The following is a 12,908-nucleotide window of genomic DNA, read 5'->3' on the forward strand; positions in this document are numbered from 1 at the left end:
CTGCAGCCTCTGCCACCCTGGGAGCCCCATGAGCAGCCTGTGCTCAAAGTAAACCACAGCCAGGATGGTGCTGAGCACGGGGGGACTCACTGCAGCATCCTGCAGCCCCTGGGCAGCCTCCTCTGTGTGACTGCCAGAACCTGCTGCTGTTTGGCCCCTGTTGCTCTGGCACAGGACTGGGGAGCTCAGCTCCAAACCTTCTCCCCCTCCCCTGATCCCCACACAGCTCCCTGCCTGCCGCCACCTCGCTGTCCCCTGCTGCCCAGAGACACCCCGTGACACCACTACCTTCGGTCTTTATTGGTATAAAAGCCTTCAACCTAAATTATATAAAAAGTGGGAGGCCTGTTTTCACAGCAGGTGGCTCGAAACGGTCACATAAGGGTCATAAATTAATGGCTGCAGGAAAAAGGCTCCCAGGGAATTCCCTTTCAGAACAGTAACTCCAGGGATAACTTGAGAGATAAAAGCCCTGTGGGGAAACCAAGCCTGGCTTGGACCTGCCACAGCCTCTGGTGACATCTCCCTGTGTGATGTCCCCGGCCAGGTCAGTGTTCCCAGGGCAGGGTCCCCACAGAGCAGTGCTCCTCCTGCCTGGGATTCCAGGAGCTCCTCGCCGTGGCCCCAGCAGGGAAGGGGCAGGAGGAGCAGGACACATTCAGGACGTCAGGAGAGAAGGCAGCGGCTCCCAGGGCGCGGGAGAGCCTGGACCGACGCGGGGCTGGCATCCAAACCGGAGCTGGCACTGTCCCGCTCCCGGTTCCCTTGGGAAACCCCGGCCGACGGCTCTCCCTGGGACAGCCACGGGGCTGCGGAGTCCAGTAAGGCACGACAAGGATCTGTAAACACTGGTGCCCCCCCGGGGGAGGCTCGGGCCACCAATTCAAGTAAGGGTGGAAGCGAGACGGTGGCTGCCCGGCTGTGCCACCCGCCCGCTGTGCCCTCCTGGGCCGGCCGTGGGGGCAGAGGGGGTGTCCTGGGTCACCTCCGGGCTGGGGGCGGCTTCAGGGCCACCTTCGGGGGGACGCCCCGCTGAAAGGCCGAGGGGGGTGTGGGTGGGAGGGCCGGTCCCGGTGTCCCCTGGCCGTGGCACAGCGCCCTGCCCTTCAGCGCCGGGAGAGGTTTGCGGGGCGGCTTCGGCTTCGCCTGTGGGGAGGAGAGCCCCGAGTCCCTCACCTGGGCTCCGGGGGCACCCGGAGAGGGGCAGGGGGCAGAGGAAGGGCCCCCAGAGCCACCCCACGCACGTGGGGCTGGGGCCGCCTCGGGGGGTGGTTACCTGCGGGGGCCGTCTCGGAGCGGCCGGAGGTGTCCCCTGCGGGACGGGTGGCCGCAGGGTCAGCACGGGGCTGGGCGAGCGGGGCTCCAGGGCCCGGGCCGCCCGCGGGGCCACCGTGCTGCTGACCAGGCTGGGCTGGCCGATGTCCTGGCGGGACAGCAGCCGCCGGGGGGGCCGTGCCCGGCCGCCCTCCTGGAACAGCGGGTTGGCGAGGCCTGTGGCAGAGCTCCTGTGGGGCACAGCGACAACCTGGCTGTGGCACCTGTGTGCCAGGTACCCCTCGAGCTCAGCCCTGCAGCGGGGCGCGGGAGAAGGGAATTACCCTTTCTGGAAGCTCCTGGCTCTGAGGAGCACCACGCCGCCCGCCAGCAGGACGCTGGCCAGTGCCAGCACGGCCAGCACGGCCGCCAGGACCACGCTGCTGCTCCCTGTGGGGACAGGGCCGTTGGGGTCGGGACACCCCCTGGGCAGGGAGCAGCCCCTCCCCAGGTCCCTCCCCGGGACACGCATCGGGCCGGGGGAGCCGGGGGTGCCATACCTGGGGCTATCCCTGAAATCTCCTGCTCGCAGTAGGGCGCTGCCCAGCCCGGGTCGCAGTGACATTCCCGCCGGTGGTTGCACACCTGGGATGAGGGAGGGGAGCGTCAGGGTGATGGGCACGCTGGAGGCTCCGAGACTGAGCCCCGCGGGAGGGCTGTCCCCCCGCGTACCCCGTGGTTGTTGCACTTGGCCGAGCAGTTCTTGTCGCCGTAGACCAGCAGGCTCTGGCAGCGCCCGGCGTAGCAGACCTGGGGGCGGGCAGGGGGGGCTCTGAGGCTGCCCCGGGGCAGGCAGGGGGCTCTGAGGCCGCCCGGGCCCCGCGGTCACCCAGCCCCCGCCGCCCCGGCACTCACCATCTCGTCCCCGCACTTGGCGCCGGTGGGCACCAGCCTGAGCTCGGCGGCCACCTCGCCGTCGGCGATGACCGCCTTGCAGTTGAAGCGGCCGAAGGAGTAGTGGCCGAAGGAGAAGTAGCCGCTGCCGAGGATGGGCTTGGAGTTGTCGCTGAGGCACAGCAGCGTCCCGCACTTCACATCCCTGCGGGACACGCAGCCCTGAGCACCGGCGGTGCCGGAGCTCGGCCAGGCAGGGACGATCCCCCCCAGACCCCTCTCCTCACTTGGGGCTGCAGGGCCGCTTCCCGTACTCGGTGAGGCAGTGCAGGTGGAGGTGATGCTCGCTGTTGTGCTTAAAGCAGACATCGGGAGCCACCTGGGCCTCTGCGGGACACACCGAAAGGGTCACACGGAGGCGCAGCAAGCTGGAGGCGCTGGCACCGGCGGCCACACTTTAGGACCAGCAGCAGCGCCCCAGCTCATGCAGGAGGGCACCACAGCCCGAGGGGCTCCAGGCACATCCCCCAGCACGTGGGGCGAGGAGGGGGGGCCTCTACCTGCACCCCAGAGCGCCCGGCACTGCTCGCCGTGCGAGGGGCAGCCCCCGTTGTAGCAATATCCGTTGCCGTTCTGGCAGGAGATGCCGTTCTCCTGGAACACGTCCTCCGGGCACTCGGCGCTGAGGCCGGTGCAGTGCTCGGGCAGGTCGCAGTCGTTCTTGCTGGCCCGGCAGAGCACACCTGCAGCCTTCACCTGCACGGAAAGGGGGATGTCAGCACCGCCTGGATGCTCTCACAGCTCCAAAGCCACGCAGGCACCACGGCACAGCAAACCCTGGTCTGGGAAACGCGTCCCAGCCTCCCATGGATCCAGACACTCTGACAGTGCACTCTGTGCACCCACCAGCTCCCTTCCCCGACGAGCTGGTCCCCTGTGGGCAGCAGTACCTTGCAGTCCTGGCAGCATTCCCCCTGGGCACACTCAGCTCCCTCTCTCAGCTGGCAGGTGGAGGCATTGCAGCAGCGATCTGAGCACTCCTGCAAGACAGGGATGGATTGAAAACCCCCCGGGAGCCCCCTGAAAGACCCTTCCCTGGGGGACTAGCTTGCCATGTCACCAGTTGCCAACAGCACTGTAGCCACCACGGGCTGAGCCACAGGGCAAAACCACAGCGTCATCCCAGGTGGGAACCATTCCTGCTGCCTCTTTACACCCATTGCCAACACCAAACCAAAGGACCTGAAGGGGTTTTTGCAGAGGAGGGGCCTGGCCTGGGCATCCTTGCACATCTCCAGGAAGGGGAAAAGGGAGGATCTCTGTGCTCCCTGTTTCAGGGGAGCACTGTTTCAGGTCCCAGTGCAGGCTGTGACGAGGGGTTTGTCTCAGAGGAATCGCTCAGCTGTCTCAAATCCCCTCCATGATGGGGATGAGGAACAGCTGAGCACAGCTCTTGAAGAACAACATGCCATGATGTCCCTTCCTGGGCCACTTCTTTGGAGGACATGTAGGGGGAACATCCACCTTTCCTAGGCTAAAATCCCAGCCAGCTACATAAAGGGGGGCACACAGCCCTGTTAGTGAATGCACCCCACCAGCTGCTTTTTGGCAGAAGCATCAGGAACACAAGGGAGACGAGTCTTGCAAAGCAAGAAAAGAGTCTGGTGGACAAGTCTCAGGTGTCTGCCCCCCGCCCCCCTCCCCAGTTCCTCATCCCCACCTGGGGTGTGCCGCAGTCACACTGCTCTCCCCGCTCCACAAACTGGTTCCCGCACACGGGCCCCCCGTACAGCTCGTCTGCCCGGGGGGCGTTCAGCAGGCAGCTGGCCCGGGGGTCCCCGAGGAACTGCCACATGTCCTGCTCGCTGCAGCGGCTGAACAGCTTCGGGTAAACCAGGCTGGGGGGCACAAAACCAGGCGCTCGTGAGCCCAGATTGGCGCCCACCAGCCCAGGGAGGAGCTGGGGGGACATCGAGAGGCTCGGAGGCATCTGCAGTGGGGTGGGGTGGAATGGAATGGAATGCCCACCCATCTCACAGGTTTCACCCCACTGGGACAGTGCCTGAGGACACCTGGACCCGTTTGGTGCCCAGGGATGTCCCCCTTCCTCCTTCACTCACCCCACGCTCCCTGCCATGACACATCCTCCGTCAGCCTTGGGGAGGGGGCAGTGGCAGCCGGGGACGTCCTCGTCGTGGGACATGCCCAGGTTGTGCCCCATCTCGTGAGCCATGGTGGACGCGGCGCCGATGGGGTTGGTGCTGTGGTCCTGCAGGACAAGGAGTGCAGGGTGGGTGAAATGCTCTCGTGGTTTCTCCACAGCATCCCCAGGGGCCCACCAGGGCTCAGCACCAGGTCCCTCATGCTGCCGTGCTCAGGTAAAGGAAAACAAAAGCTGGATGCGGTCCCATGGCCCCTGAGGAGCCCCAGGCTGCGGTCTCGGGGCTCTCAGGGAGCTTAGACAGAGCGACTTCTCCAAAGCAGTGATTTGTGGTGGGGCTGGACCGCCACTGGTCCCACAGCTGACTGCTCCCACTCCCACAGACCTGGGGAGGGATGGGAAGCACAGCCAGGACAGCTGAGGAACAATTGCAAACGAAATCCTGGCCACCTGACGGGCGGTTGGAGAAGCCCTGTGTCCATGGAGCTGCTCTGGGAGGCTCTTCAGCTGTATCAGAGCCCTCCACAGGTACCCAGCTGGGTGTCCACGGCCCTGACCCTGCTCTGGGCGTCAGTCACTCAAGGGTCGGAGGTGCCAGGGACCAAATCCAGCCCTAAGGCTGCAGAGGAGGAAAGCTAGAAACTAGTGGAGGCAAGTGGCTCTGGAAAACACAGTGCAGGGAGGGCAGAGTGTGGGGCTGCTGCTGCCCTGCTGGTGTGTGCCCGGGCAGCGGGACCCACCTGGCTGACAGCGCCTGAGTCCCTGGTGCACATCACCAGCTTCTTGGCCAGCCCCACGGTTTTGCCGTGGAAGTCGATGCCCCTGTGGGATGGAGATGCCATGGCCACGTGCCCTGGGCAGCGGCAGGGCCGTGAGGGGGGCGAGGTGGTGGCCCCCCGTCCTTACGTGATCAGCTGGGCGTTGTCGTGCGGTTTCCTCCGCAGCAGCTCCGACTCCCGCCAGTGCAGGAAGTTGTCCAGGGTCACCTCTGGGTTGGGGCTGACTGTGATTTTGTCCTTGTGGTTCCACACCTCCAAGCCGATCAGGGCCACCCGCAGGCGGAGAGGCTGGTAGAGCTGGGGTGGGAGACAGCCCAGAGGGAGCGCTTCGATTTGGGCCGCAGCAGCAGGGGGAAGGTCCCACCTCCCCCAGGGAACTGCAGCCAAGCCCAGGAGCCCCCTCACTGCACAGTGTCAGCTCTGTCCCCCTCAGTAAAAAACACAAGGGGTGACCATGTAAACAGGGTTTCCCCTGGCACCTCTGAGCTCCCTCTCGGCTGGGGAAGGCCGGGATGCTTCTCCTATGGTGCCAAACAACAAGTGAAGCTGAAGCAAGGCAAGCAGGAGCCCCACCACGGGGGTCTCCTTGTTAGCACCCACTCCACCATGAGAGTGGCCGTGGGATGTGCTCCCAGGCTTTATAGGACAAAATTTCCCCCCCCCTTCCCTCATGGGCAGGGCTGAGCCTCTCGTCGTGTCCACCCTGCACACCCTGTTGGCCAAGGGATGTGGTCACCCTGCAGCAGCCCACCCACGGGCCTGAGATCAGCTCCAGCTCCACCACCCCACCCGTGCCAACCTCTCCTCTGCCCTCTCTGTCCATGCTGGCACTGCGGGACACGTGTGGGAGCTGGGAGTGCTCACCTTGTCCACGTGGTTCACGATTTCCTTCATGCGGTTCTGCACCGTGCGCAGGTCCTTGTGCTTCCTGAACTATGGGAAGGACACAGAGAGATTTCCAGGCTGGCTTTGAGCCCCTCAGTGCAGAGGATGACAGCAAACCCACAGGCACCAGCTTGCCCCCCACCCCATTTACCTCCTCATTATCGGCGACCAGGACCAGCTCCACGTACCGGGGGCCTTTGTGTATCGGACCCGACTTCTGCAAGGGGAGAGGGAAGTGAGGCTCGGCTTGCAGCTTGCCCAGCCAGGCAGTTGACCCTGCCATGGGGTGTGTTGGATTTTGGGGTATCTTCCAAGGCTAGCAGGTCTCCTCACTCAGCTCTCTGATATCACTTCTCTGGCTGTTTCAAGCGTCTTCCAGTTTATATCCTGGAAAATGCAACCCTGCTACTGGGATAAGCCACTAGATAGGCTCTGCAGGCATCACCGAGCTCACAGGGTAGGAGGATGCTCGTGATGATGGTACAGGACCCGAGGACCCGTTCCCATCAGGAGCCGCCCATATTTGGGTACCCAACCGACAGCGCATGGGAGGGGGCATCTCCAAAGGCGTGGAACCCCCAGTGCACTTCCCAGGAGCCAGGGTCCTGCAAACTCAGCTGCAGGAAGGAGGAGCGATGCAATCCCTCACCCAGCGGTAGAGCTTCATGGCTGCAGGGATTTTCGGCTCGCGGTCGTACTCCAGGGTGTCCCCGGACTCGCGGCAGGGGCGGCGCTTCCCCCGCAGGTGAGCGGCTCGGTACAGAGCGTGCCGGCCCGACACGGCCCCCTCCAGCGGCTCCAGCAGGAACGTGGTCTCGTTCACCCGGAAAAACCCGCTGGAGGGAAAGAGAGGGCGGGCATCAGGTTGGGGAGATATCCAGCAGGACACGGACAGACCCCACACGCACCCCTGAAAGTGCCTGTACATGTGCTCCATCCCTGGAGGCGTCCAAGGCCACGTTGGACGGGGATTGAAGCAACCTGGGCTAGTGGAAGGTGTCCCCGTCCATGGCAGGGGGGTGGAATGAAATGAGCTTTAAGGTCCCTTCCAACCCAGACCATTCTGGGATTCTGCGATTCCATGAAAATACAGCTGCCAAACTGCCTGCTGGGCTGGGAGGGGGCAAACTGCGGCACAGCACCCACAGCTGGTAGCACGGGGAGTATCCAGCAGGATACTTGGGGCAGCAGGAATGTCCCGGGGTTCAGGGACTGAACGATTGTGGATGGATCAGGGACAAGCTGCGCCTTGCTGCCCAGGGAGGGCACTCCTGCCCGGAGCTCTGTGGTGCTCAGGTCTCCAGTCTCACCCCGCTGCCGTGAGTCAGCCCCCCAAAGAGCCGTGTGCCCTTCCTGCCGGGCACCGAGCCGGGAGCAGCACCTCCAGCAGGAAAAGGGATGTCATCTTCTCTTCCGCCAGGGAAAGCTGAGGTCTCCCTCCATCGGCCCGGCTCTGGCTGTGCTCAGCCACACCAGCTCACCGCGGCCATGTGCCAGGGCCAGGCTGGGAGCCGGGCGGTGCCCGGGGGGCCGGGGGTCCTACCTGAGCCCGCGGCAGGTGCTGACGCTCGCTGCCGAGCCGGCGTGGCCCCGCACGTGGCCCTGGTAGAAGCAGTGATCCTGGCACCGGGAGAGAGCAGAGGTGTGGGGGGTCTGCACCAGCTGCCGGCGTGACGGGACCCCCAGGAGCGGAGGGGCCGCTTCCCCCGCAGCCAGCCCGTACCTGAGTGTCGGGCCGCTCGGTGACCTCCGTGCCGTCGGCAGAGTAGTGTGTCTCGGTGTAGTGCTGCCCCAGCAGCGCCCTGCGGGACGGGAAGGGGCGTCAGCAGCGACCCCGCTGCGGGGGAGAGGGCGGAAGGCTTTGGGATGAGCTTGGGATATGGTGGGACCGTGCCCTCCCCGCGCGGGTTTGGCAACGAGGGAGAAAAACGCTCTGGGCTGAGGCTCAGCTCACTGGTGCAGTGACAGCAGACCTGGGAGATGGATGCTCACGGCAAGGGTGGGGTGCGAGCCCCCCCCCCAGCCTCCCTGCCGTGCCCACCTGCACTCACCTGTTCTTCTCCAGCCACAGGAGGTATTCCCTGCCTTCGGCACGGACGCTGTAGAGGACACGGTCCGGGTACGTGCTCTGCATGGGAGATAGGAGCCATCAGAGACCCCCCATCAGCAGGAGAAAAGGCTACACAGGAGAGACCCCTCGGCCCCCGCCCTGCCCAGAAAGGGAACGGGATCTGATGTGCCCCTCTGAGGGCGGCTGCGGGACGGGGGGAGCCTGGCTGCTCCCCCTGGAGGCATCCAGCAAAGACACAGGAAATCAGAAGAGAAGGAAGAAAGCATGTGGGCAATAACGCAAATCCCCGGCACATCCTGAGATAAAGAACAGGTCACCCGCAAAGAGACGGAGTCAGCAAAGCCTGGTTTCCCGTGTCTGACACATGGCTGCAGATGGCCGTGCCAGGGGCTGAGGTTTCCTACTCATCAGTCACAGAGCTCCTTTTTTGGGGGCTGAGTTCAGCACTTACTCACCAGCTGAACCACAAAGATCCCTCTGGATCTTATCAGCAGTGACTTCCTCCTCCCTGACTAATCTGACATGCCACCGTTAGAGAACAACCTTCCCCTGGTCCTCCTCAGCCTTTGGGAGCAGGTTTTGTATCACCATGACCCAGATCCCCTGGTGCCAGTGGAAGGGACCTCAAGGCATCTCAAGCCCAACCTTCTGTCACTGTGGCTGGGACAGGGTGGCTGTGGCTCAGTCAGCTGGGCCCCGAACCCTCAGGATGGAGATGTTCCTCCAGAAAAAATGTTTCCCTCTGGGATATCTTGTGATCTCCACCTGCAGGGGCTGGGACACAGACCACCAGAGGTCCTGTCCCACTGGGGCCGCTGGGAGAGACTGACAGTCCCTTTCACAATGCTCCATGTCAGGCTTGGCACCAGGGACCTCCTCAGCCACTACGAGACCTCTCCTGAGGTCACATCCACCTCTCCTGAGGGCACATCCACCTCTCCTGAGGGCACATCTACTTCTCCTGAGGGCACATCCACCTCTCCTGAGGGCACATCCACCTCTCCTGAGGGCACATCCACCTCTCCTGAGGGCACATCTACTCCTGAGGGCACATCTACTTCTCCTGAGGGCACATCTACTTCTCCTGAGGGCACATCTACTCCTGAGGGCACATCCACCTCTCCTGAGGGCACATCCACCTCTCCTGAGGGCACATCCACCTCTCCCGAGGGCACATCCTCAGCTCTTGCAGGATCCAGGTGTGGAGAGCTGAGCCAAAGGCAAAGCAAGCCTTTCCCACGGGGCCAGCATTCCTCAGGGATGAGGTGTGCTGCCTCTCCCCGGGAAGGATGACAGGCTCAGCACTCCCAGGGGGATGATCTGCACCCTGCGAGGAGCCGGGGCTGACTCAGCTCCAGCGGGGCCAGGTGAGAGTGTTTGCCTGTCACTCAGCTGCCCTGGATTCTACCTGGTTTGCATTCCCAACCCTGCTGAGTGCCAGCACGCTCCCGGCTCCCTGGAAAATTCTTCTCTTATGAACAGCGTCTCCCTCCAGACGTGGCCGTCCCGTCCCGTGTCCACCAACAAAGAGATCCTTTGTTATTGTTGGCAAAGCCAGGGCCAGAAGAGGTCTTAAGGAATGGCAGGAAAGCACTTGGAAGGGGGCGGTGGGACAGGGCCCGGCTCTTGGAGACAACCGCAGGGCAAGTTTAAAATAAAAAGTCTGGATAAAGCTTCTCTGAATCACCCCCCTCGTCATTAGCATGGGCTGTGCAAGGCTTCCAGATGGGAAGGCTTTGGGAGCTGCCCTGTGAGCCCCATGGTTGTGCTGAGCCAGCACAGCAGAGCCACGGCCACAGAGCACAGAGAGGGGGGATTTCTTCCAGCTGGGCTCAGGAAGAGACCTTGCAGAGGATGGGATGTCCCGTCCCATCCCAGCACAGGGTGTTTCTTCCCTGGATGGGAAGGGGCAACAGGCCTTGCAGTAGGGACAGGGATCACTTTTTTAGGTCCCTTTCCATGAAGAATCCGGGTTTGCCACATGTGCCCCTGCTGAAAAGCCTGTGACCAGTGGAAAAGCTGCTGTCCAGGAGATCCTGCCCTGCAGGACCCAGGTCTCCACCCTGTCTGCAGGGGTGAACATTTGGATCTAGTCAAAGCCAGAAGGGAGCCACTGTGCTTCACCCTCACCTGGGCAGGTGCTCTGAGGGACCGATCCCACGTGTCCCAGCCTCTCCAAACCAGGAGTCAGCTCCTGGCCCGTGTCTGTCCCAGCCAGAGACAGCTACAGGGCATGAGGAACACCCACCTCCATGTCAAAGAGGGGTTTGGTGGTGGTCAAGCCACGCTGGGAACCTCTTCTCCGTCCAGGTTACCAGGAGAGCAAACCCAACCTCTCCCCAAGAGGAGCAAAACGGCTCGGAAGGCAGGAGACCTCGTCCCCTCAACACGGCAGGTTTGGGACCTCCAAGGACCACCCAACCCAAGCCCAAATGCAGGTGCCACCCAGCAGACAGCCCCCGTGGCAGTCCCAAAGCACACAGCTCAAGGCAGATGTCTTCCCCAGAGGGATCCCGGGATGGGTGAGCTGCCCTTTCCGGGGGGATCGTGCAGAGCCGCCCGGCGCGCCCGGCACAGATGGCGTCTCTAAATAGCCTGGGGAATGTTTATCTCGTGGACAAGTTTAGGTTTCTAGAGCAGGGAAAACAGATGCTTTCGGGGAGTGTTTTTGAAGCTAGTTTATCAGGAAGGGTTTGAATCACAGAGGAACGTGCTGTATGGCACTAGGGAATACATGCCCCCAGCTCGTCCATCCCCTCAGGCGCTAAAATCGGTGCTTTTCGTGTCTAGAAAATGAATCAAAAAAAAATTGGCCAAATTTCCCTTTAAGGCAACGAGAAAAGTTTGAGGGCAAGCCCATCATCCTACAGACGTCAACACCAAGCACTCCAAACTCCTGACTCAAACCCCATTCCTTCCCCCAAATTGCCAGGTTTCCCAAGAAAAACAGCACTGGCTTTCTTTCATGTGGATTTCTGCAACTTTCTGATTCTTATTTCTCTGTCCCAAAGGACAAAAAAAACCCACACCAACTTCAGCAAACACAGCAAGAAAAGTGCTTACAGCTCCGCGAGGCTTCTCAAACCCTTCCTTAAGGAAAGACCAGATGTCACAAGATCACTGCGAGGCTGCAAGAGGTGGCACCGCTGGGTCTCGTCTCCGAAGAAAGCGCAGGAGAAAGTTCCCTCCCTCCAAGAGTGCACCCCACCCTCTGAAGGTCCTAATTGGACCCAAAACAGCCTGGAAAAGCTGGTCTGATCAATGTTACTCACCCGAGGTGCAGAGAGGTCCCTCTTTCTCCGGGGCACCGGCACCTCTCGCGGCGTCACCGTCTCGTACTTCTCGACGTGGGCGAGCGTCTCTGCCAGCCCGGCAGTGGCACCTGGGAAAAGCCAAAGGGCTTTGAACAGGATGCCCAGGAACAACCCAGTCATAGAATATCCTGAGCTGGAGGGGACTCCTAAGGATCATCCAGCCCAGCTCCTGGCCCTGCCCAGGACGCTCCAACAATCCCACCCTGACACTCAGAGCGTTGTCCAAACCCTCCTGGAGCTCTGGCAGCCTTGGTGCTGTGCCCACTGCCCTGGGGAGCCTGGTCAGTGCCCAACCACCCTCTGGGGGAAGAACCTTTTCCTAATATCCAACCTAAACCTCCCCTGGCACAGCTTCATGCTGTTCCCTTGGATCTGAAGCCAGGGGGCAATGGAAGCGGCCAAAATGAAGGCGCAGGAAAGCCCAAATAGCAAGTCCTGAAATACCTGCTGGGAACACAACTCCCTGACGGGCTCCGGGGATGTTCTGACCCCCCCACCCCAGCCCGGCGCCCACAGACAGCTCAGCATCACCTGCGGGAGAGCAAGTCCCTTTGGGGCTGGAAAACCCCGCCGAGCCCCCGGTGCGCCAATAAGGAGGGAGGTTTTCCAGCTCCCCATCGTGATGCCACCGCGTGTGACTCGGCGTCTGGCGGCTGTGGGGGCTGTTTGGGAGAGCGGCTGGTGCCTGGGTGGCTCAGCCCCCTCCCAGCCTCTCCTTGGATGTCGGAGCGGAGAATTTCTGCCATAAACCCTTCGCCTTCCCCGCGAGCGCCAAACGCCGGGGTCGGACGGTGCCCGCTCTGGGGGTGCCCACGGTCCTCGCCCACGGGTGGGAGCGGGACGCCCCCTCACCGGGTGAGTCATGAGCGACCCCCGGCTCGAACCCTCTTATCCTCCTCGAGGTGCCTCCACGGACCGGCGGGGCCGGGGGGCTCCGGGAACGTCCCCGTGGGGGCGAACCTGGCCCCAGCGCCCCTTCCCCATCATCCTTGCCCTCGGGGCGGTGAGGACAGCGGTGCCCTCCCCGGACCTCTCCCCCCGGACAGCCGCCCCGCGCGTCCCCTTCCTTCTCGCCGGGGAAAGCATCCCCATGCCCCGGTACCTCCATCCCGGCACCTCCATCCCGGTGCCTCCATCCCTGCCCCTCCACCCCTGCCCCGCGCCGAGGACCCCCGAGGCTCCGCGCTCCTGCCGCACGCCCCCCGAACTCGCCGCCCGCCCCGTCCCGCGGCCGCCGACCCCCCCGGGGGACCCCCCGCTCACCTCGGGCCGGCGGCATCAGCAGCATCGGCAGGAGCGCCGGCAGCAGCAGCAGCGGCAGGCGGAGCGGCGGGGCCATGCTCGGAGGTCCCGCCGTGCCCCCGCTCGCCGCGCCGCCGGCAGCCCCCGCCCGCCGTGACTCACCGACACCCGCGGACGGGACGGGGCGGGGCGGGCGGGACGGGCCGCCCACGGCGGGGGGGACCGGGGGGACCGCGGGGGGACGCGCGGGCTCGGGGGCTGCCCACGGGACATCCCGGGCCGCGTGGGGCACTGCGGGGCTGTCCACT

At 63.5% G+C, this 12,908-nt stretch overlaps 1 protein-coding gene across 1 annotated transcript; it reads right to left on the minus strand.

The window, feature by feature from the left end:
• Positions 1-276: 276 nt before the first annotated feature.
• Positions 277-12,747, minus strand: ADAM8 (ADAM metallopeptidase domain 8). Its single transcript, XM_064662105.1, has 21 exons — positions 12,622-12,747; positions 11,317-11,426; positions 8,025-8,101; positions 7,697-7,775; positions 7,517-7,593; positions 6,623-6,809; positions 6,125-6,190; positions 5,953-6,021; positions 5,216-5,385; positions 5,050-5,131; positions 4,269-4,417; positions 3,869-4,046; positions 3,099-3,188; positions 2,709-2,904; positions 2,436-2,535; positions 2,170-2,353; positions 1,987-2,064; positions 1,815-1,899; positions 1,599-1,704; positions 1,277-1,505; positions 277-1,146 (listed from the first exon to the last, which is right to left on the minus strand). The coding sequence occupies exons 1-21, from the start codon at positions 12,695-12,697 to the stop codon at positions 982-984; spliced, it is 2,553 nt and encodes an 850-aa protein (XP_064518175.1). The 5' UTR covers positions 12,698-12,747; the 3' UTR covers positions 277-981.
• Positions 12,748-12,908: the final 161 nt, after the last annotated feature.

Source organism: Pseudopipra pipra, chromosome 8, assembly GCF_036250125.1.
Source record: "Pseudopipra pipra isolate bDixPip1 chromosome 8, bDixPip1.hap1, whole genome shotgun sequence".
Taxonomy (NCBI): domain Eukaryota; kingdom Metazoa; phylum Chordata; class Aves; order Passeriformes; family Pipridae; genus Pseudopipra; species Pseudopipra pipra.